Raw genomic sequence first — 25,720 nt, forward strand, 5'->3', positions numbered from 1 at the left:
AAGGGTTTATGGTGTAGTTTTCCATGCATATAGGCACTTGGACTCTTACTGTGCCATGTCACTGTCCCTTTAAGTCCAGAGAGCACCTCTCTCTCTCTATTTCTCTCTCTCTCTCTGTCCATCTATCTTTCTTTCTATGCTCTCCCTCCCCTTTTCTCTCTGTTCCCTCTCAATTCAATTCAATTCAATTCAATTCAAAGGGCTTTCTCTCTCCCGTCTCTGCTCTCTCCTACCTGTGTCTCTCTCTCTCTCTCTCTCTCTCTCTCTGTCTCTCTCTCTCTGTTATCTCTCTCTCTCTCTGTCCTGCCTGTGAGTTGAGTTCTAGTCTCTCTTTCTCTCTCTCTCTGTCTCTCTCTCTCTGTTATCTCTCTCTCTCTCTGTCCTGCCTGTGAGTTGAGTTCTAGTCTCTCTCTCTCTCTCTCTCTCTCTCTCTCATGGGATTTTGCTGAAGTTCATGTACGTCAAAGCAACTTTTGATTGACGTCCCCGCAGTCCATTTGTAGCCAACTGTTCTGACCGTAACTTAACCCGGTCGGAATTCCCGTTAAAAAGACGTCAATGGTCCCATTTGAACGATTGAACTCAATCCGCTGTGTACGGAAAAAAGAGGGCGATGAAAATTAGTCAACAGCATCCTATGGCGAATACAGAGATTCAACAATATATACAAGGTAGGCTACTGCATCTATCATCATCATTATTTCATTATCGATGATTATTCGTGCTAAGAATAGATGCCATTTTGTTTTTTTAATCCATCTCCACTGTCATCATCAAACTGTCAACATGCTGGGTTTTCACTTATTGCTTTGCGTCAGCAATCATTCTTAAAAGTAGTAAACTGATCCGAGATGAATAACAACTAGGATATTTTTTACAAAGTCCCGTTATTGTGTCTGTTTTTGGTGTCATTAAACAGGTTGTCAGTTGTTTCCAATAGGTCGTTATCATTAAAACATCACAATAAGTTGCAAAATGCTAAAACCATTTTGGTGCGAGTCGTTTTCAAGGGATTGTTACATAAATGTTAACTATTTGGTTGTGATATCAACACCTCTTGAAGAGCGTAGTCAGACCTACAAAATGTCAAATTATTCCATGCAAAACAATTGCGCACATTTAGGTCTATCATCAGAGTTATACAGGAAGTAACTCCCTGTTTTTCATAAACATCAGTTGATCATGTCATTGTAGATACGTAGGGTAGCCTCGCGATATCTCTCAATATTGGCCACCATTAATTGGATATTTTAGTGATATAAAATAAAAGTGAACTGACTAAAAGTAGCCAATAGTGGTTTAGGTTAATTTCCCATCCTTTGTGGGCTCTGCCTGTCAAGCAGCAGAAGGGCTATGTAGCATTACCATTAGCTGATAATGTTTACTATGAAAGCTACTAATAGAAACTTTGTATAGTTGGCTAAACATAGTGGTAAGTACAACTAATGTACTTTCTTCTCCAACCAACATAGGCCCACCTAGCGAAGATAGCTAACATTATGCCATTTTCAACATTTGTTGAGTGTTTAATTATGATTTCTGCTGACATACATGATAGACTACATTGATTGATGGACCACAGTCAATATGGCTAGCTAGCTAATAACAGACCAGTCAATATGGCTAGCTAGCTAATAACAGATCAGTCAATATGGCTAGCTAGCTAATAACAGATCATGTCAATATGGCTAGCTAGCTAATAACAGACCAGTCAATATGGCTAGCTAGCTAATAACAGATCAGTCAATATGGCTAGCTAGCTAATAACAGATCAGTCAATATGGCTAGCTAGCTAATAACAGATCATGTCAATATGGCTAGTTAACAAGCTAATAACAGATCAGTCAATATGGCTAGCTAGCTAATAACAGATCAGTCAATATGCTAGCTAGCTAATAACAGATCAGTCAATATGGCTAGCTAGTTAATAACAGATCAGTCAATATGACTCGTTAACAAGCTAATAACAGACCAGTCAATATGGCTTGTTAACAAGCTAATAACAGATCAGTCAATATGGCTAGCTAGCTAATAACAGATCAGTCAATATGGCTAGCTAGCTAATAACAGATCAGTCAATATGGCTGGTTAACAAGCTAATAACAGATCAGTCAATATGGCTAGCTAGTTAATAACAGATCAGTCAATATGGCTGGTTAACAAGCTAATAACAGATCAGTCAATATGGCTCATTAACAAGCTAATAACAGATCAGTCAATATGGCTAGCTAGCTAATAACAGATCAGTCAATTCGGCTGGTTAACAAGCTAATAACAGATCAGTCAATATGGCTAGCTAGTTAATAACAGATCAGTCAATATGGCTGGTTAACAAGCTAATAACAGACCAGTCAATATGGCTAGCTAGCTAATAACAGACCAGTCAATATGGCTAGCTAGTTAATAACAGATCAGTCAATATGGCTAGCTAGCTAATAACAGACCAGTCAATATGGCTAGCTAGCTAATAACAGATCAGTCAATATGGCTAGCTAGCTAATAACAGATCATGTCAATATGGCTAGCTAGCTAATAACAGACCAGTCAATATGGCTAGCTAGCTAATAACAGATCAGTCAATATGGCTAGCTAGCTAATAACAGATCAGTCAATATGGCTAGCTAGCTAATAACAGATCATGTCAATATGGCTAGTTAACAAGCTAATAACAGATCAGTCAATATGGCTAGCTAGCTAATAACAGATCAGTCAATATGCTAGCTAGCTAATAACAGATCAGTCAATATGGCTCGTTAACAAGCTAATAACAGACCAGTCAATATGGCTTGTTAACAAGCTAATAACAGATCAGTCAATATGGCTAGCTAGCTAATAACAGATCAGTCAATATGGCTAGCTAGCTAATAACAGATCAGTCAATATGGCTGGTTAACAAGCTAATAACAGATCAGTCAATATGGCTAGCTAGTTAATAACAGATCAGTCAATATGGCTGGTTAACAAGCTAATAACAGATCAGTCAATATGGCTCATTAACAAGCTAATAACAGATCAGTCAATATGGCTAGCTAGCTAATAACAGATCAGTCAATTCGGCTGGTTAACAAGCTAATAACAGATCAGTCAATATGGCTAGCTAGTTAATAACAGATCAGTCAATATGGCTGGTTAACAAGCTAATAACAGATCAGTCAATATGGCTAGCTAGCTAATAACAGATCAGACAATATGGCTGGTTAACAAGCTAATAACAGATCAGTCAGTATGGCTAGCTAGCTAATAACAGATCAGTCAATATGGCTGGTTAACAAGCTAATAACAGATCAGTCAATATGGCTAGTTAACAAGCTAATAACAGATCAGTCAATATGGCTAGCTAGCTAATAACAGATCAGTCAATATGGCTGGTTAACAAGCTAATAACAGATCAGTCAATATGGCTAGCTAGCTAATAACAGATCAGTCAATATGGCTGGTTAACAAGCTAATAACAGATCAGTCAATATGGCTAGCTAGCTAATAACAGATCAGTCAATATGGCTAGTTAACAAGCTAATAACAGATCAGACAATATGGCTGGTTAACAAGCTAATAACAGATCAGTCAATATGGCTCGTTAACAAGCTAATAACAGATCAGTCAATATGGCTAGCTAGCTAATAACAGATCAGTCAATATGGCTAGCTAGCTAATAACAGATCAGTCAATATGGCTAGCTAGTTAATAACAGATCAGTCAATATGGCTGGTTAACAAGCTAATAACAGATCTTATCTTGTTGTCTTTAGTGGTAATGATGTCTGACTGTCATACAGTACATGCTTTTAGTTTGTTGTTGTCCTGGGCTACCTGCTAGCCTAACTTCATTTCATGGTCAACGATACGCTACGCCAGCTAGTTAACATTAGCCTACTACATCTAGCTACATATTGAACTTCCATCCTGTCAGGTCAGGGACACAACAATGTATGAATGAATGGTTGGATCAGAATCCCCATTATAATCATTGGTCAGTACGGATAATTAATTAAAACCACAAGTCCAAATCCCTCTCTCCTTCCATGGCTAATTTAGGAAAAGGACAATTTTAGCTAGCTAGCTAGCCGCCAATGACAGAGATGCAACAATTCAAGTTTTTTTCCTGTTTGTGATGTTATTGGTGTGAAGCCAAATCTAAACTGGCTTCCTTTTGATCATTTTTTTTTTTGTGCTCCAGGACCAATCACAGCTGAGCTCACTCAGTTTAGCTCAACGCTGATTGGCTATTATTAGTTTTTTTAAATTATCAAGGCAGTCCAAAATTCTCGGTGGCTTCTCTTCTTCATTCAATGCTACGGGCAACAACAACGTCATACTCTTTCTGACCAGACAGCGTCAGATGAATACGCTAGGCATACTGAGACAGAGGGGCGATGTTTTGTTCACTCGGATGCTTTAAACGGTGAGATACATTCAGCCTCGAATTGAAGGACATTTATGAAACAGAAAGTGACAAAAGCTAAATTATTTTGTATGTTTTTTTTCTTTCTTTTCTTGGTATTTTTTTTGGGGGGGGGGAGTCTGGGTTCCATTGGCATCCATGATCCACGCGTGCCGTACACCTGATGTCGCCGTCGTTAACAGAACTGCAGGAAAACAGTGGCCGACAGGCTGGGGCGAATGTCACTGTCTACGGGTGTACGGCTGGCTAGCTACCCCCCCCCCCCCCCCACCCCCCCCACCCTTTCTTCTGTGGCGTTTATCAGCGGCTGGCATCCAACGTTATTGTGCATTACTGCCACCTACTGTACTGGAGCGGCCACGCCTCCACCTGTCCTAGCTTAATAATGGACCAATAGAAGTATAAAAAGGGGTTCTTTATGCAGGAACGCCCACATGCAGGAACGCCCACATGCAGGAACGCCCCAAACTGTGGGCTGCACCCTTCTCCTCTCCTCCTAGCAGTTAAATCAAATGTATTGTGACGTTTTATTGTGTACAAAAAATTAGGAACAATTCTTGGCACTTACTACCTTACACCCATTGAAAGGCACTTACATATTTTGCCTTGCCCATTCACCCTCTGAATGGCACACATACACAATCCATGTCTCAATTGTCAGAGTTCCTCTGTGAAGATGGGAGAAACTTCTAGAAGGGACAACCATCTCTGACATTTTTTATATATATATTTTTTAGTCTCATAGCAAAGGGTCTGAATACTTTATGTAAGTAAGATATTTCTGTTTTTAATTTTTAATACATTGATGAGGAATTGTTTTTTAAAATCCATTTTAGAATAAGGCTGTAACGTAACAATATTTGGAAAAAGTCAAGTGGTCTGAATACTTTCAGAATGCACAGTATATAAAAAACAATCCTTCTTTAACCCGTCTCCTCCCACTTCATCTACACTGATTTGAAGTGGATTTAACAAGTGACATCAATAAGGGATCATAGCTTTCACCTGGATTCACCTGGTCAGTCTATGTCATGGAAAGAGCAGGTGTTCATAATGTTTTGTACTCTCAGAGTATATTATACAGTTGAAGTCGGAAGTTTACATACACTTAGGTTGGAGTCATTAAAACTAGTTTTTCAACCACTCCACAAATTTCTTGTTAACAAACTATAGTTTTGGCAAGTCGGTTAGGACATCTACTTTGTGCATGACACGAGTAATTTTTCCAACAATTGTTTACAGACAGATTATTTCACTCATAATTCACTGTATCACAATTCCAGTGGGTCAGAAGTTTACATACACTAAGTTGACTGTGCCTTTAAACAGCTTGGAAAATTCCAGAAAATTATGTCAGATATTTTTTTTTAGACCTTCACAAGTCTGGTTCATCCTTGGGAGCAATTTCCAAACTCCTGAAGGTACCTCGCTCATCTGTACAAACAATAGTACGCAAGTATAAACACCATGGGACAAAGCAGCCGTCATACCGCTCAGGAAGGAGACGCGTTCTGTCTCCTAGAGATGAACGTACTTTGGTGCGAAAAGTGCAAATCAATCCCAGAACAACAGCAAAGGACCTTGTGAAGATGCTGGAGAAAACAGGTATCTATATCCACAGTGAAACGAGTCCTATATCGGCAAAACCTGAAAGGCCTCTCAGCAAGGAAGAAGCCGCTGCTCCAAAACTTCCATTAAAAAAGCCAGACTACGGTTTGCAACTGCACATGGGGACAAAGATCGTACTTTTTGGAGAAATGTCCTCTGGTCTGATGAAACAAAAATAGAACTGTTTGGCCATAATGACCACCGTTATGTTTGGAGGAAAAAGGGGGAGGCTTGCAAGCCGAAAAACACCATCGCAACCGTGAAGCACAGGGGTGGCAGCATCATGTTGTGGGGGTGCTTTGTGCAGGAGGGACTGGTGCACTTCACAAAATAGATGGCATCATGAGTGAGGAAAATTATGTAGATATATTGAAGCAACATCTCAAGACATCAGTCAGGAAGTTAAACCTTGATCGCAAATGGGTCTTCCAAATGGACAATGACCCCAAGCATACTTTCCAAGTTGTGGCAAAATGGCTTAAGGACAACAAAGTCAAGGTATTGGAGTGGCCATCACAAAGCCCTGACCTCAATACCATAGAACATTTGTGGGCAGAACTGAAAAAGTGTGTGCGAGCAAGGAGGCCTACAAACCTGACACAGTAACACCAGCTCTGTCAGGAGGAATGGGCCAAAATTCACCCAACTGATTGTGGGAAGCTTGTGGAAGGCTACCTGAAACGTTTGACCCAAGTTAAACAATTTTAAGGCAATGCTACCAAATACTAATTGAGTGTATGTAAACTGCTGACCCACTGGGAATGTGATGAAAGAAATAAAAGCTGAAATAAATCATTCTCACTACTATTATTCCGACATTTCACATTCTTAAAATAAAGTGGTGATCCTAACTGACCTAAAACAGGGATTATTTACTAGGATTAAATGTCAGGAATTGTGAAAAACTGAGTTCAAATGTATTTGGCTAAGGTGTATGTAAACTTCCGACTTCAACTGTATAGCCTATAATGTTGATCATCCACAGAGCGGGTTGTCAAGGTGGACAGCGAGGCAAAGGGGTCACCTGCGACTTCGACAGGTAAGTGACAGAAGAACCTGATTCTCCTTTACTGCTACAGGCGACTGTCAATGGGAGCGCAGTCAGGAGCAGGAGAGCTGAGAGTTGTGAACAGGCACACACTTTATTTAGGCAGGAGAAACCAACAGACGGACACCACTGCGTCGAAACCTCCATCCAATATGCCAAAGTGCAAAACGCGCAAACAGTCACAATAATTATGTACAAACAAATAAACATACCTCGTGAAATATAAACACGGAATAAACGCACACCAGAATAGCGCGTCAAACATGACACTTAACACAAAGACATGAGGGGGAACAGAGGAATAAATACATGTTGTGTGATTGGGAAATGAAAACCAGGTGTGGGAACAGGGAACAAGACAAAACAAATGGATAAATGAAAAATGGAGCGGCGATGGCTAGAAAGCCGGTGGAGAGATGCTGGGTGCCGGTGGAGGACGTGTTAGACCCATCGATGCTGCGGGAGTTCCACCGTCTCCATCCGGATCGCCCTGCGCCTCACCCTCCAGGTCGTCCCCGAGGCCGGCGTCGGCGCGCTGCTGGAGCCGCGTGTCAAGGGGGGGGGTACTGTCACGACTTCCGCCGAAGTCGGTCCATCTCCTTGTTCGGGTGGCGTTCAGCGGTCGACATCACCGGCCTTCTAGCCATCGCTGACCCACTTTTTATTTTCCATTTGTTTTGTCTTTGTTTTCAACACACCTGGTTTTCATTCCCCAATTACATGTTCATGTATTTAACCCTCTGTTTCCCCCATGTTTTTTTGTGCGTGATTGTTTTATGTTCATGTCGGTTCATGATGGCTGGTTTTTTGACGGGTGCTGTGTTCATCCGTGCGTAATGTTTACCGTTTGTATTTGGTCTATTTGTTTACCTTGTGCCTTGATTTATGAGTAAAGAACGTTGCTCACTCATTTCTGCTCTCCTGCGCCTGACTTCCTGCACCAGCTACACTCACCTTCTGACAAATGATGCAGTTCCCTGACTCTTTACATGGTGTATGTTGTTAATAATAATGGCTTTATAACTCCTGTTAATAATGAAACATTATAGACAACATACTTGAAAAATTGTAAATAATTTTATTCCAGCCCTGATAGAGAGCTATGCTGAGCCTGATGTCTATAAGATAGGGTAAGACTCTTGTGTTGTGTGAATCTGGTAGACTAGATCTGACCATGTTTACAGTTCACTGTTCCAGTCTCTTGGGAGCATTGCTATATGACATACAGGAGATAGTAAAGATATATACAGTGCATTCGGAAAGTATTCAGACCCCTTGACTTTTTCCACATTTTGTTACGTTACATACAGCCTTATAAAAAATAAAATCCTTATCGATCGACACACAATACCACATAATGACAAAGTGCAAAAACAGGTTTTTAGAAATGTTTGCAAATGTATAAAAAATACTTATTTACATAAGTATTCAGACCCTTTTGCTATGAGACTTGAAATTGAGCTCAGGTGCATCCTGTTTCCATTGATCATCTTTGATGTTTCTACAACTTGACTGGAGTCCATCTGTGGTAAATTCAATTGATTGGACATGATTTGGAAAGGCACACACCTGTCTATATAAGGTCCCACAGTTGACAGTGAGTGTCAGAGCAAAAAACAAGCCATGAGGTCGAAGGAATTGTCCGTAGAGCACCGAGACAGGATTGTGTCGACGCACAGATCTGGGGAAGGGTACCAAAACAAACTGAGCAATCGGGGGAGAATGGTCTTGGTCAGGACCAAGAACCAGATGGTCACTCTGACAGAGCTCTAGTGTTCCTCTGTGGAGATGGGAGAACCTTCCAGAAGGACAACCATCTCTGCAGCACTCAACCAGTCAGGCCTTTATGGTAGAGTGGCAAGATGGAAGCCACTCCTCAGTAAAAGGCACATGGCTCAGTTGGTAGAGCATGGTGTTTGTAATGGTGTTTGCAATGCCAGGGTTGTGGGTTCGATTCCCACGGGGGGCCAGTACAGGGGGAAAAAAACGTATTAAATGAATTGAAATGTATGCATTCACTACTGTAAGTCACTCAGGATAAGAGTGTCTGCTAAATGACTAAATTTTAAATGACAGCCTGCTTGGACTTTGCCTAAAGACTATCAGAACATAAGAAACAAGATTCTCTGGTCTGATGAAACCAAGATTTAACTCTTTGCCTGAATGCCAAGCGTCACGTCTGGAGGAAACCTGGCACCATCCCTACGGTGAAGCATGGTGGTGGCAGCATCATGCTGTGGGGATGTTTTTCAGCGGCAGGGACCGGGAGACTAGTCAGGATCGAGGGAAAGATGAACAGAGCAAAGTACAGAAAGATCCTTGATGAAAACCTGCTCCAGAGTGCTCAGGACCTCAGACTGAGGTGAAGGTTCACCTTCCAACAGGACAACGACACTAAGCACACAGCCAAGACTACTCAGAAGTTGCTTCGGGACAAGTCTCTGAATGTCCTTGAGTGGCCCAGCCAGAGCCCTGACTTGAACCCGATCGAACATCTCTGGAGAGACCTGAAAATAGCTGTGCAGCAACGCTCCCCATCCAACCTGACAGAGCTTGAGAGGATCTGCAGAGAAGAATGGGAGAAACTCCCCAAATACAGGTGTGCCAAGCTCGTAGCGTCATACCCAAGAAGACTCGAGGCTGTAATCGCTGCCAAAGGTGCTTCAACAAAGTACTGAGTAAAGGGTCTGAATACTTATGTAAATGTGATATTTCAGTATTTAAAAAAAACAACATGTTGTAAAAATGTCTAAACCTGTTTGTGCTTTGTTATTATGTGTAGATTGATGAGGGGAAAAAAACGATTTAATCAATTTTAGAATAAGGCTGTGACGTAACAAAATGTGGAAAAGGTCATGTGGTCTCAATACTTTCAGAATGCAGGATTCTCTCACACCTTCCCCCTCTCTCTCTCTCTCTCTCTCTCTCTCTCTCTCTCTCTCTCTCTCACCTCCCCCTTCTCTCTCTCTCTCTCTCTCACACACCTCCCCTCTTTCACACCCCCCCTTCTCTCTCTCTCTCTCTCTCTCACCTCCCCCTTCTCTCTCTCTCTCTCTCTCTCTCTCACACACCTCCCCTCTTTCACACCCCCCCTCTCTCTCTCTCTCTCTCTCTCTCTCTCTCTCTCTCTCACCTCCCCCTTCTCTCTCTCTCTCTCTCTCTTTCTCACACACCTCCCCTCTTTCACCCCCCCCCCCCTTCTCTCTCTTTACATTCTCACTTCCCTTGTAGTATTGAGGTGTCAGACCCGGGGGAGGAGTATGTGATGTCATACAGCCTAAGGGGGCTGGCCCTCATCTTCAACCAGGAATACTTCTCCCCAGAGCTCCGCCTCCCTCATCGCCATGGTACCAAAGCTGACAAGAACAACCTTTTGCGACGGTACACACACAGTCATACAAAAGGATGAACAGACAGACAGATTCACACAAACACACATACAGATGGACGGAGACACCCACACACACATGCACACATTTGTCTGTTGTGTTTCTGTCTTTAACGTGTGTGTTTGTGCGTGTTGTGTTTTTTTTTCCAGACTAGAGGAGCTAAGTTTTGCTGTGAGGCCGTATGACAACCTGACCAGACAGGAGGTCCGGGCTGTCATAGACGATGGTAAACCACAACAACAACGTTTTGATCTGGATTTAATGATGTGAAAGTACTGTCCCCAGAGGACAGGGTAATGAAAGTACTGTCCCCAGAGGACAGGGTAATGAACTGACTCCCCAGAGGACAGGGTAATGAAAGTACTGTCCCCAGAGGACAGGGTAATGAACTGACTCCCCAGAGGACAGGGTAATGAAAGTACTGTCCCCAGAGGACAGGGTAATGAAAGTACTGTCCCCAGAGGACAGGGTAATGAACTGACTCCCCAGAGGACAGGGTAATGAAAGTACTGTCCCCAGAGGACAGGGTAATGAACTGACTCCCCAGAGGACAGGGTAATGAAAGTACTGTCCCCAGAGGACAGGGTAATGAAAGTACTGTCCCCAGAGGACAGGGTAATGAAAGTACTGTCCCCAGAGGACAGGGTAATGAACTGACTCCCCAGAGGACAGGGTAATGAACTGACTCCCCAGAGGACAGGGTAATGAAAGTACTGTCCCCAGAGGACAGGGTAATGAAAGTACTATCCCCAGAGGACAGGGTAATGAACTGACTCCCCAGAGGACAGAGTAATGAACTGACTCCCCAGAGGACAGGGTAATGAACTGACTCCCCAGAGGACAGGGTAATGAACTGACTCCCCAGAGGACAGGGTAATGAACTGACTCCCCGGAGGACAGGGTAATGAACTGACTCCCCAGAGGACAGGGTAATGAACTGACTCCCCGGAGGACAGGGTAATGAACTGACTCCCCGGAGGACAGGGTAATGAACTGACTCCCCGGAGGACAGGGTAATGAACTGACTCCCCGGAGGACAGGGTAATGAACTGACTCCCCGGAGGACAGGGTAATGAACTGACTCCCCGGAGGACAGGGTAATGAACTGACTCCCCGGAGGACAGGGTAATGAACTGACTCCCCGGAGGACAGGGTAATGAACTGACTCCCCGGAGGACAGGGTAATGAACTGACTCCCCAGAGGACAGGGTAATGAACTGACTCCCCGGAGGACAGGGTAATGAACTGACTCCCCAGAGGACAGGGTAATGAACTGACTCCCCAGAGGACAGGGTAATGAAAGTACTGTCCCCAGAGGACAGGGTAATGAACTGACTCCCCAGAGGACAGGGTAATGAACTGACTCCCCAGAGGACAGGGTAATGAAAGTACTGTCCCCAGAGGACAGGGTAATGCGTAGAAGACATCCAGTCTGTACTCTCTCGCTCTCCCCAGCTGTGAACTGGAACCATGCGGAGGCAGATTGTTTCCTGTGTGTGTTTCTGAGCCACGGGGAGAATGAGTGCGTGTTCGCTAGAGACGGCAAACTCTCCATCCGAGACTTGACACACACCTTCAAAGGAGACCGCTGTTCTAGTCTGGTGGGCAAGCCCAAGATCTTCATCTTTCAGGTAGGAGTGTGTGGTGGGTAAACGTGTTTGTGTGTTTCAGGCGTGTAGATATGCTAACCCAGTGTGTTTAGTGCAGCAGCTACTCTTCCTGGGATTCATTAACTACTGAACATGCAGCAGCTACTCTTCCTGGGGTGCATTAACTACTGGACATGCAGCAGCTACTCTTCCTGGGGTTCATTAGATACTGAACAGGCAGCAGCTACTCTTCCTGGGGTCCGTTAACTACTGAACATGCAGCAGCTACTCTTCCTGGGGTTCATTAACTACTGAACATGCAGCAGCTACCCTTCCTGGGGTCCATTAACTACTGGACATACAGCAGCTACTCTTCCTGGGGTCCGTTAACTACTGAACATGCAGCAGCTACTCTTCCTGGGGTTCATTAACTACTGAACATGCAGCAGCTACCCTTCCTGGGGTCCATTAACTACTGGACATACAGCAGCTACTCTTCCTGGGGTTCATTAACTACAGAACATGCAGCAGCTACTCTTCCTGGGGTTCATTAACTACTGAACATGCAGCAGCTACTCTTCCTGGGGTCCATTAACTACTGAATATGCAGCAGCTACTCTTCCTGGGGTCCATTAACTACTGAACATGCAGCAGCTACTCTTCCTGGGGTCCATTAACTACTGGACATGCAGCAGCTGGGGTCCATTAGCTACTGCACATGCAGCAGCTACTCTTCCTGGGGTCCATTAACTACTGATCTGAAGGGTATGGAGGGAGGAGGGGTGAGGGGACGAGGGACATCAGATACATGGTCTACACGTATTTCAGTCTGTGTTAGCAAAACAGTCCTGTAGTTTAGCATCTGCTTCATCTGACCACTTTTTTATAGACCGAGTCACTGGTGCTTCCTGCTTTAATTTTTGCTTGTAAGCAGGAATCAGGAGGATAAAATTATGGTCAGATTTGCCAAATGGAGGGCGAGCTTTGTACGCATCTCTGTGTGTGGATTAAAGTTGGCCTAGAGTTTTTTTCCCCTCTGGTTGCACATTTAACATGCTGATAGAAATGAGGTAAAACAGATTTAAGTTTCCCTGCATTAAAGTCCCCGGCCACTAGGAGTGCCGCCTCTGGATGAGCATTTTCCTGTTTGATTATGGCTGAATACAGCTCATTGAGTGCGGTCTTAGTGCCTGCATCGGTCTGTGGTGGTAAATAAACTGCTATGACAAATCTAGATGAAAACTCTCTTGGCAAATAGTGTGGTCTACAGCTTATCATGATGTACTCTACCTCAGGCGAGCAAAACCTCGAGACTTCCTTAGATATCGTGCACCAGCTGTTGTTTACAAATATACATAGGCCCCCGGCCCGTGTCTTACCGGAGGCTGCTGTTCTATCCTGCCGGTAGAGTGTATAACCCACCAGCTGTATGTTATCCGTGTCGTCGTTCAGCCAAGACTTGGTGAAACATATTACAGTTTTTAACTCCCTATTTTCTTCACGCAAATGACGGGGATTTGGGCCTGGTTTTTGCGTCGAACTCATTCAAGAAAATAATCTTGTTCCAGTTCGAGGTGAGTAATCGCTGATCTGATATTCAGAAGCTCTTTTCGGTCATAAGAAAGTAGCAGCAACATTATGTACAAAACAAGTTGTGAACAACGTGAAAAAACAAACAAAACAAAATAGCCCAGTTGATTATGGGGCCTGTAAAATGTATAGGATTATCTATTCTATAGTATAGTATATGAAAGAGTGAGAGGTTGTTTTCCTGACACCACACTCCGAGTGCCCTCACCTCCTCCCTGTAGGCCGTCTCGTCGTTGTTGGTCATCAAACCCACTACTGTTGTGTCATCTGCAAACTTGATGATTGAGTTGGAGGCGTGCTTGGTCACGCAGTCGTGAGTGAACAGGGAGTACAGGAGAGGGCTGAGCACGCACCCTTGTGGGGCCTCAGTGTTGAGGATCAGCGAAGTGGAGATGGGGGCGGCCGTCAGAAAGTCCAGACCCAGGGCCTCAAGCTTAATGATGAGCTTGGAGGGTACTATGGTGTTATGCTGAGCTGTAGTCAACGAACAGCATTCTTACATAGGTATTTCTCTTGTCCAGATGGGATAGGGCAGTGGGCAGTGTGATGGCGATTGCATCGTCTGTGGACCTGTTAGGGCGGTATGCAAACTGAAACGGGTCTATGGTGGCCGGTAAGGTGGAGGTGATATGATCCTTGACTAGTCTCTCAAAGCACTTCATGGTGACAGAAGTGAATGCTATGGGGCGATAGTCATTTAGTTCAGTTATCTTTGCCTTCTTGGGTACAGGAACAATGGTGGCCATCTTGAAGCATGTGGGGACAGCAGACTGGGATAGGGAGCGATTGAATATGTCCGCAAACACACTAGCTGATGAAACTGGCTCTCATGAGGACCGCCACATGAAAGGAAGACCCAGAGTTACCTCTGCTGCAGAGGATAAGTTTATTAGAGTTAACTGCACCTCAGATTGCAGCCCAAATAAATGCTTCACGGAGTTCAAGTAACAGACACATCTCAACATCAACTGTTCAGAGGAGACTGAATCAGGCCTTCATGGTCGTGTTGCTGCAAAGAAACCACTACTAAAGGACACCAATAAGAAGAAGAGACTTGCTTGGGCCAAGAAACACAAGCAATGGACATTAGACTGGTGGAAATCTGTTCTTTGGTCTGATGAGTCCAAATTTAAGAGTTTTGGTTCCAACCGCCGTGTCTTTGTGAGATGCAGAGTAGGTGAACGAATGATCTCCGCATGTGTGGTTCCCACCGTGAAGCATGGAGGAGGAGGTGTGATGGTGTGGGGGTGCTTTACTGGTGACACTCAAGTGATTTATTTAGAATTCAAGGCACACTTAACCAGCATGGCTACCACAGCATTCTGCAGCGATACGCCATCCCAACTGTTTTGCGCTTAGTGGGACTATCATTTGTTTTTCAACAGGACAATGACCCAACACATCGCCAGGCTGTGTAACACCCAACCTCAACCTAATTGAGATGGTTTGGGATGAAGTGGACCGCAGAGTGAAGGAAAAGCAGTCAACAAGTGCTCAGCATATGTGGGAACTCCTGGAAAAGTATTCCAGGTGAAGCTGGTTGAGAGAATGCCAAGAGTGTGCAAAGCTGTCATCAAGGCAAAGGGCGGCTACTTTGAAGAATATCAAATATATTTTGATTCGTTTAACACTTTTTTTGGTTATTACATGATTCCATATGTGTTATTTCATAGTTTTGATGTCTTCACTATTATTCTACAATGTAGAAAATAGTCAAAATAAAGAAAAGCCCTGGAATGAGTATGTCCAAACTTTTGACTGGTTCTGTATCTGGGAAAGACACCAAGAGACAACAAAAATACTATTGACACACTATTCATATACTTCATATATCCAGTTAAATGAGAGCTTTAGAAAGAGGAGAGGTGCTGTGATACAAGATGTTTTTATCGTTTTTTTAAAGCTAAACTTGCTTTTTGCCTGAGTAACCTCTGGTAACAGATCATTCCATGATGACTCTATACATCACTGAGTAACCTCTGGTAACAGATCATTCCATGATGACTCTATACATCACTGAGTAACCTCTGGTAACAGATCATTCCATGATGACATGACTCTATACATCACTGAGTAACCTCTGGTAACAGATCATTCCATGATGACTCTATACATCACTGAGTAACCTCTGGTAACAGATCATTCCATGATGACTCTATACATCACTGAGTAACCTCTGGTAACAGATCATTCCATGATGACTCTATACATCACTGAGTAACTTCTGGTAACAGATCATTCCATGATGACTCTATACATCACTGAGTAACCTCTGGTAACAGATCATTCCATGATGACTCTATACATCACTGAGTAACCTCTGGTAACAGATCATTCCATGATGACTCTATGCATCACTGAGTAACCTCTGGTAACAGATCATTCCATGATGACTCTATACATCACTGAGTAACCTCTGGTAACAGATCATTCCATGATGACTCTATACATCACTAACCTCTGGTAACAGATCATTCCATGATGACTCTATACATCACTGAGTAACCTCTGGTAACAGATCATTCCATGGTGACTCTATACATCACTGAGTAACCTCTGGTAACAGATCATTCCATGGTGACTCTATACATCACTGAGTAACCTCTGGTAACAGATCATTCCATGATGACTCTATACATCACTGAGTAACCTCTGGTAACAGATCATTCCATGATGACTCTATACATCACTGAGTAACCTCTGGTAACAGATCATTCCATGATGACTCTATACATCACTGAGTAACCTCTGGTAACAGATCATTCCATGATGACTCTATACATCACTGAGTAACCTCTGGTAACAGATCATTCCATGATGACTCTATACATCACTGAGTAACCTCTGGTAACAGATCATTCCATGATGACTCTATACATCACTGAGTAACCTCTGGTAACAGATCATTCCATGATGACTCTATACATCACTAACCTCTGGTAACAGATCATTCCATGATGACTCTATACATCACTGAGTAACCTCTGGTAACAGATCATTCCATGGTGACTCTATACATCACTGAGTAACCTCTGGTAACAGATCATTCCATGATGACTCTATACATCACTGAGTAACCTCTGGTAACAGATCATTCCATGATGACTCTATACATCACTGAGTAACCTCTGGTAACAGATCATTCCATGATGACTCTATACATCACTGAGTAACCTCTGGTAACAGATCATTCCATGATGACTCTATACATCACTGAGTAACCTCTGGTAACAGATCATTCCATGATGACTCTATACATCACTGAGTAACCTCTGGTAACAGATCATTCCATGATGACTCTATATATCACTGAGTAACCTCTGGTAACAGATCATTCCATGATGACTCTATACATCACTGAGTAACCTCTGGTAACAGATCATTCCATGATGACTCTATACATCACTGAGTAACCTCTGGTAACAGATCATTCCATGATGACTCTATACATCACTGAGTAACCTCTGGTAACAGATCATTCCATGATGACTCTATACATCACTGAGTAACCTCTGGTAACAGATCATTCCATGATGACTCTATACATCACTGAGTAACCTCTGGTAACAGATCATTCCATGATGACTCTATACATCACTGAGTAACCTCTGGTAACAGATCATTCCATGATGACTCTATACATCACTGAGTAACTTCTGGTAACAGATCATTCCATGATGACTCTATACATCACTGAGTAACCTCTGGTAACAGATCATTCCATGATGACTCTATACATCACTGAGTAACCTCTGGTAACAGATCATTCCATGATGACTCTATGCATCACTGAGTAACCTCTGGTAACAGATCATTCCATGATGACTCTATACATCACTGAGTAACCTCTGGTAACAGATCATTCCATGATGACTCTATACATCACTGAGTAACCTCTGGTAACAGATCATTCCATGATGACTCTATACATCACTGAGTAACCTCTGGTAACAGATCATTCCATGATGACTCTATGCATCACTGAGTAACCTCTGGTAACAGATCATTCCATGATGACTATACATCACTGAGTAACCTCTGGTAACAGATCATTCCATGATGACTCTATACATCACTGAGTAACACATTAAATCTGTTTTTTTGGTTTGTGTACAGTGTAGAAACCCCTGGTGGTGTTTCTGCTGGGGGTTTTTGTATGTCTGTTTTGAGGTGGATGCTAATAGATTAGTGGTTAGGCATTTTTAACACACAAATATAGTAGTTAATTTCTCCTTAACCCTCAGCCATGAAAGACTGTGTTAGTTCTCCATGTGCAGTTAAGGGCAGGCCGTGCTGCTCTTGTTCTGAACCAGCTGCAGCTTTGATAGGTCTTTCTTTGTTTCACCTGACCATATTACCAGACAGTAATCAAGATGGAGGACAAGAGCAGAGCCTGAACAACCAGCACAGTTGATCTTTGTACCCACAACACTCAGCTTTGATAGGTCTTTCTTTGCTTCACCTGACCATACATTTTACATTTTAGTCATTTAGCAGAAGCTCTTATCCAGAGCGACTTACAGTAGTGAATGCATACATTTCATACATTTTTTTTCCCCCATAATACCAGACCACATTACCAGACAGTAATCAAGATGGAGGACAAGATCAGAGCCTGGACAACCAGTACAGTTGATCTTTGTGTCAAAAACACAGAATATCTTATTATAACAGACATTACCTCTCTCCTAATCTTCACAACAACTCTTGTCGATAGGACTTGACCTTGATAACTGACCGTCCAATGTTACTCCTAAGAGTTCAGCTTCTTCGACTTGTTCAGTGGTCACACCCCTTTATGAGGTTTAGGTTTTAGAGAATGTTTTGAACCAAATACAATGCTTTCCGTGTGTTAGGCATGGTTATATAGGTGGACTGTGAGGTTCATGCTAACCAGCTGGTTGTGTCTGTCCACTAGGCGTGTCGTGGGGATAAACATGACGATCCAGTCAGTCCTATAGTAGACGTGGTGGACTGTGAGGTTCACACTAACCAGCTGGTTGTGTCTGTCCACTAGGCGTGTCGTGGGGATAAACATGACGATCCAGTCAGTCCTATAGTAGACGTGGTGGACTGTGAGGTTCATACTAACCAGCTGGTTGTGTCTGTCCACTAGGCGTGTCGTGGGGATAAACATGACGATCCAGTCAGTCCTATAGTAGACGTGGTGGACTGTGAGGTTCATACTAACCAGCTGGTCGTGGATGCTGGGACGGTACACACACTTCCTGCTGGTGCGGACTTCCTGATGTGCTACTCTGTGGCCGAGGGTGAGATCAATCAAGCATGCACACACTCTGTCATCCTTCCGTTCGATATGTAGAACTCTGTCATCCTTCCATTCGATATGTAGGACTCTGTCATCCTTCCATTCGATATGTAGGACTCTGTCATCCTTCCATTCAATATGTAGGACTCTGTCATCCTTCCATTCGATATGTAGGACTCTGTCATCCTTCCATTCGATATGTAGGACTCTGTCATCCTTCCATTCGATATGTAGGACTCTGTCATCCTTCCATTCGATATGTAGGACTCTGTCATCCTTCCATTCGATATGTAGGACTCTGTCATCCTTCCATTCGATACGTAGGACTCTGTCATCCTTCCATTCGATACGTAGGACTCTGTCATCCTTCCATTCAATATGTAGGACTCTGTCATCCTTCCATTCAATATGTAGGACTCTGTCATCCTTCCATTCAATATGTAGGACTCTGCCATCCTTCCATTCAACATTGTTCCCTTCTCCCATTCTGTCTGTCTCTCTGTGTCTGTCTCCCTGTGTCTGTCTCCGTCTCTCTGTCTATCTTTGTCTCTCTGTCTCCGTCTCTCTGTCTGTCTCCATTTCTTTGTGTCTGTCTCTCTCCCCGTCTCTTGTCTGTTTTTGTGTCTGTCTCCGTCTCGCTGTCTGTCTTTCTGTCTGTCTCCATCTCTCTGTCTGTCTCCGTCTCTCTGTCTGTTTTTGTGTCTGTCTCCATCTCTGTGTCTGTCGCCATCGCTCTGTCTGTCTCTCTCTGTCTCAATCTCTGTGTGTGTGTGTGTCTCCATCTCTGTTTGTCTCTGTCTGTCTCTCTCTGTCTCCATCTCTGTGTGTGTGTCTCTAGCTCTCTGTCTGTCTTTCTCTGTCTCCATCTGTGTGTGTCTATCTCCATCTCTCTGTCTGTCTCTCTCTGTCTCCATCTGTGTGTGTGTGTGTCTCTATCTCTCTGTCTGTCTCTCTCTGTCTCCATCTCTGTGTCTGTCTCCATCTCTCTGGCTGTCTCTCTCTGTCTCCATCTCTCTGGCTGTCTGTCTCTCTCTGTCTCCATCTCTGTTTGCCTCTGTCTGTCTCTCTCTGTCTCCATCTCTGTGTCTGTCTCTCTCTCTCTGTCTCCATCTGTGTGTGTGTGTGTGTCTATCTCTTTGTCTGTCTCTGTGTAGGTTATTTCTCCCACAGAGAGACATTGAATGGATCGTGGTACATCCAGGACCTTTGTGAAGTGCTACAGGAGTACGGAACGCGGCTGGAGATCACAGAGATGTTGACGCTAGTTAACCGCAGGGTGTCGCTGCGACGCGTACAGAACTGTGCCGATCGCAACGCCATCGGGAAGAAACAGGTAGACACACACACACACACACACACACACACACACACACACACACACACACAGGAAATACACTATGACACACACAGGAAATACACTATGACACACACAGGAAATACACTATGACACACACAGGAAATACACTATGACACACACAGGAAATACACTATGACACACACAGGAAATACACTATGGCTCTTGCGGTCATGACATTTTGTGTCACGCTGCCTGTCTCACGCTAATTAACCGTTAATTAGGCCATTAGGACATGATGGTCGTTAGTGAGTTGGGTACCAGGTCGTTAGGACCTGATGGTCGTTAGTGAGTTGGGTACCAGGTCGTTAGGACCTGGTGGTAGTTAGTGAGTTGGGTACCAGGTCGTTAGGACCTGATGGTCGTTAGTGAGTTGGGTACCAGGCCGTTAGGACATGATGGTCGTTAGTGAGTTGGGTACCAGGTCGTTAGGACCTGATGGTCGTTAGTGAGTTGGGTACCAGGCCGTTAGGACATGATGGTAGTTAGTGAGTTGGGTACCAGGTCGTTAGGACCTGATGGTAGTTAGTGAGTTGGGTACCAGGTCGTTAGGACTTGGTGGTCGTTAGTGAGTTGGGTACCAGGTCGTTAGGACCTGATGGTAGTTAGTGAGTTGGGTACCAGGTCATTAGGACCTGATGGTAGTTAGTGAGTTGGGTACCAGGTCATTAGGACCTGATGGTAGTTAGTGAGTTGGGTACCAGGTCATTAGGACCTGATGGTAGTTAGTGAGTTGGGTACCAGGTCATTAGGACCTGATGGTCGTTAGTGAGTTGGGTACCAGGTCGTTAGGACCTGATGGTCGTTAGTGAGTTGGGTACCAGGTCGTTAGGACCTGATGGTAGTTAGTGAGTTGGGTACCAGGTCGTTAGGACCTGATGGTAGTTAGTGAGTTGGGTACCAGGTCGTTAGGACCTGATGGTAGTTAGTGAGTTGGGTACCAGGTCGTTAGGACCTGGTGGTCGTTAGTGAGTTGGGTACCAGGTCGTTAGGACCTGATGGTAGTTAGTGAGTTGGGTACCAGGTCGTTAGGACTTGGTGGTAGTTAGTGAGTTGGGTACCAGGTCGTTAGGACCTGATGGTCGTTAGTGAGTTGGGTACCAGGTCGTTAGGACCTGATGGTAGTTAGTGAGTTGGGTACCAGGTCATTAGGACCTGATGGTAGTTAGTGAGTTGGGTACCAGGTCGTTAGGACCTGATGGTAGTTAGTGAGTTGGGTACCAGGTCGTTAGGACCTGATGGTAGTTAGTGAGTTGGGTACCAGGTCGTTAGGACCTGGTGGTCGTTAGTGAGTTGGGTACCAGGTCGTTAGGACATGATGGTCGTTAGTGAGTTGGGTACCAGGTCGTTAGGACCTGGTGGTAGTTAGTGAGTTGGGTACCAGGTCGTTAGGACCTGATGGTAGTTAGTGAGTTGGGTACCAGGTTGTTAGTACCTGGTGGTAGTTAGTGAGTTGGGTACCAGGTCGTTAGGACCTGATGGTAGTTAGTGAGTTGGGTACCAGGTCGTTAGGACCTGATGGTCGTTAGTGAGTTGGGTACCAGGTCGTTAGGACATGATGGTCGTTAGTGAGTTGGGTACCAGGTCGTTAGGACCTAGTGGTAGTTAGTGAGTTGGGTACCAGGTCATTAGGACCTGATGGTAGTTAGTGAGTTGGGTACCAGGTCGTTAGGACCTGATGGTCGTTAGTGAGTTGGGTACCAGGTTGTTAGTACCTGATGGTCATTAGTGAGTTGGGTACCAGGTCGTTAGGACCTGATGGTCGTTAGTGAGTTGGGTACCAGGTCGTTAGGACCTGATGGTAGTTAGTGAGTTGGGTACCAGGTCGTTAGGACCTGATGGTAGTTAGTGAGTTGGGTACCAGGTCATTAGGACCTGATGGTCGTTAGTGAGTTGGGTACCAGGTTGTTAGTACCTGGTGGTAGTTAGTGAGTTGGGTACCAGGTCGTTAGGACCTGATGGTCGTTAGTGAGTTGGGTACCAGGTCGTTAGGACCTGATGGTAGTTAGTGAGTTGGGTACCAGGTCGTTAGGACCTGATGGTAGTTAGTGAGTTGGGTACCAGGTCGTTAGGACCTGATGGTAGTTAGTGAGTTGGGTACCAGGTCGTTAGGACCTGATGGTAGTTAGTGAGTTGGGTACCAGGTCGTTAGGACCTGATGGTCGTTAGTGAGTTGGGTACCAGGTCGTTAGGACCTGATGGTCGTTAGTGAGTTGTGTACCAGGTCGTTAGGACCTGATGGTAGTTAGTGAGTTGGGTACCAGGTCGTTAGGACCTGATGGTAGTTAGTGAGTTGGGTACCAGGTCGTTAGGACCTGGTGGTCGTTAGTGAGTTGGGTACCAGGTCGTTAGAACCTGATGGTCGTTAGTGAGTTGGGTACCAGGTCGTTAGGACATGATGGTCGTTAGTGAGTTGGGTACCAGGTCGTTAGGACCTGATGGTAGTTAGTGAGTTGGGTACCAGGTCGTTAGGACCTGATGGTCGTTAGTGAGTTGGGTACCAGGTCGTTAGGACATGATGGTCGTTAGTGAGTTGGGTACCAGGTCGTTAGGACCTGGTGGTAGTTAGTGAGTTGGGTACCAGGTCGTTAGGACATGATGGTAGGTAGGTACCTGAGTACTACTAAAGCATGTCCAGACTGCATAAGAGGACATTACTGTGACTCAGCGGTCATGTGGAATTAGACTGGGGTCATACACACACAGGCAGACAGGCAACACACACACACACAGGCAGACAGACAGGCAACACACACACCGGCAGACAGACAGGCAACACACACACACACAGACACACAGGCAACATACACACACACACAGTCAGACAACACACACACACACAGTCAGACAACACACACACACACAGTCAGACAACACACACACAGTCAGTCAGACAGGCAACACACACAGGCAGACAGGCAACACACACACACAGTCAGACAGGCAACACACACAGGCAGACAGACAGGCAACACACACAGTCAGACAGGCAACACACACACAGTCAGACAGACAGGCAACACTTACACAGGCAACACACACACAGGCAGACAGGCAACACACACACAGGCAGACAGGCAACACACACACAGGCAGACAGGCAACACACACACAGGCATACGAGCAACACACAGTCAGACGAGCAACACACACACAGTCAGTCAGACAGGCAACCCACACAGGCAGACAGACAGGCAACATACACAGGCAGACAGGCAACACACACACACACACAGTCAGACAGGCAACACACGCAGTCAGACAGGCAACACACACAGGCAGACAGGCAACACAGACACAGGCAGACAGGCAACACACACACAGTCATACAGGCAACACACAGGCAGACATGCAACACACACACAGTCAGTCAGACAGGCAACACACACAGTCAGACAGGCAACACACAGGCAGACAGGCAACACACACACAGGCAGACAGGCAACACACACAGTCAGACAGACAGGCAACACACACACAGGCAGACAGACAGGCAACACACACACAGGCAGACAGGCAACATACACACTTTGTCACTCACTCATTTATTAATTAATCCCTCTCTCCTTCTCTCTCCCAAACTCGTCCTGTCCCAGGTCCCCTGCTATACCTCTATGCTCACAAAGAAACTTTACTTCAGATCCAAGGAGCTCTGAAACAAGATAGCAACTTTACTTCAGATCCAAGAAGCTCTGAGACAAGATAGAAGACAAGATACTCATATGAACCTCTAACACAGATTTATGTCTCAATTCAATCCTTAGTGCTGGAGCCCTTACAATACTGTACCAGATTCAAGATACTCAACTGAGGCAAGACATTCTACATGATCTGCTACAGGTTCACAACAAGACATTCTACTCTACAGAATCAAGACACTGAACAAAGATATTCTGAGACACTAAAAAACAAAATATATTTTACAAGATCAAGATTCTGCACTTAGACAAGATACTCTACTACCAATTCACAATCATAGGGATCCTATTAAATCACTAGAGGGGGGGGGGGGGGCTGTGTTGTAGACCCTCAAAGTTCCATAATGGGGTGAAAATGGCAGCCATATTGGTCAGGGAGAAATCCAAACCAGTCCAGTAGGTCGTTATCAGTAAAACTTCACAATAAGGTGCAAAGCGTTGGATTTGGCAGCTAGGGGGCCAAGGAGAACCCTCAGCTCCAGCTAAAACCATTGACAAATACATGCCGTTTTCAAGGGATTGTTAAATAAAGGAATTCAAGGGATTGTTAAACTCTTTGTGTTTTGATATCATCAGGTCTTGAAGAGCCTAGTGAGAACTACCCATGTCCTATTATTCCACATTGAGCTCTATCATCAGACGTATACAGCAATTAACGGCATGCTTTTCATGATCAGTAAACATCAATTGATCCTTGTATTTTCATATACGTGAGGCTAGTCAGATCCATTTGGCGTGTAGCTAGCTAGCTAAGCTTAGCAACCCACGTGTCATTTAGCATGCTTCGTCAGAGATTAGGCTTTTGGGAAGAGCTTGTCATCGGCAAGTCCTCGTCCTGGTAAAGTTGTCAGTTGGACTTCTGTCACCACCACTATAGATTGATTTTCTTTCCAACAATATTTGGATATAGCCATCTAGTTTATCCCCTGAAAGTTAACATGTTAACCAGCCATATTGACTGATCTGTTATTAGCTAGCTAGCCATATTGACTGATCTGTTATTAGCTTGTCAACGAGCCATATTGACTGATCTGTTATTAGCTAGCTAGCCATATTGACTGATCTGTTATTAGCTAGCTAGCCATATTGACTGATCTGTTATTAGCTAGCTAGCCATATTGACTGGTCTGTTATTAGCTAGCTAGCCATATTGACTGGTCTGTTATTAGCTAGCTAGCCATATTGACTGATCTGTTATTAGCTAGCTAGCCATATTGACTGATCTGTTATTAGCTAGCTAGCCATATTGACTGGTCTGTTATTAGCTAGCTAGCCATATTGACTGGTCTGTTATTAGCTAGCTAGCCATATTGACTGATCTGTTATTAACTAGCTAGCCATATTGACTGTGGTCCATCAATCAATGTAGTCTATCATGTATGTCAGCAGAAATCATAATTAAACACTCAACAAATGTTGAAAATGGCATAATGTTAGCTATCTTCGCTAGGTGGGCCCTATGTTGGTTGGAGAAGAAAGTACATTAGTTGTACTTACCACTATGTTTGGCCAACTATACAAAGTTTCTATTAGTAGCTTTCATAGTAAACATTATCAGCTAATGGTAATGCTACATAGCCCTTCTGCTGCTTGACAGGCAGAGCCCACAAAGGATGGGAAATTAACCTAAACCACTATTGGCTACTTTTAGTCAGTTCACTTTTATTTTATATCACTAAAATATCCAATTAATGGTGGCCAATATTGAGAGATATCGCGAGGCTACCCTACGTATCTACAATGACATGATCAACTGATGTTTATGAAAAACAGG

At 44.2% G+C, this 25,720-nt stretch overlaps 1 protein-coding gene across 1 annotated transcript; it reads left to right on the top strand.

The window, feature by feature from the left end:
- The first annotated feature begins 358 nt into the window (after nucleotides 1-358).
- LOC115194754 (caspase-6-like) lies at nucleotides 359-24,490 on the top strand. The gene is made up of 9 exons (XM_029754670.1): nucleotides 359-671; nucleotides 6,995-7,048; nucleotides 8,145-8,187; nucleotides 10,289-10,438; nucleotides 10,596-10,672; nucleotides 11,902-12,077; nucleotides 18,742-18,895; nucleotides 20,049-20,227; nucleotides 23,845-24,490. Exons 1-9 carry the CDS (start codon nucleotides 614-616, stop codon nucleotides 23,902-23,904), a joined length of 951 nt encoding a protein of 316 aa, XP_029610530.1. The 5' UTR covers nucleotides 359-613; the 3' UTR covers nucleotides 23,905-24,490.
- The last annotated feature ends 1,230 nt before the right edge of the window (nucleotides 24,491-25,720 follow it).

The sequence above is a fragment of the Salmo trutta genome, chromosome 5 (genome assembly GCF_901001165.1).
Source record: "Salmo trutta chromosome 5, fSalTru1.1, whole genome shotgun sequence".
Lineage (NCBI taxonomy): Eukaryota > Metazoa > Chordata > Actinopteri > Salmoniformes > Salmonidae > Salmo > Salmo trutta.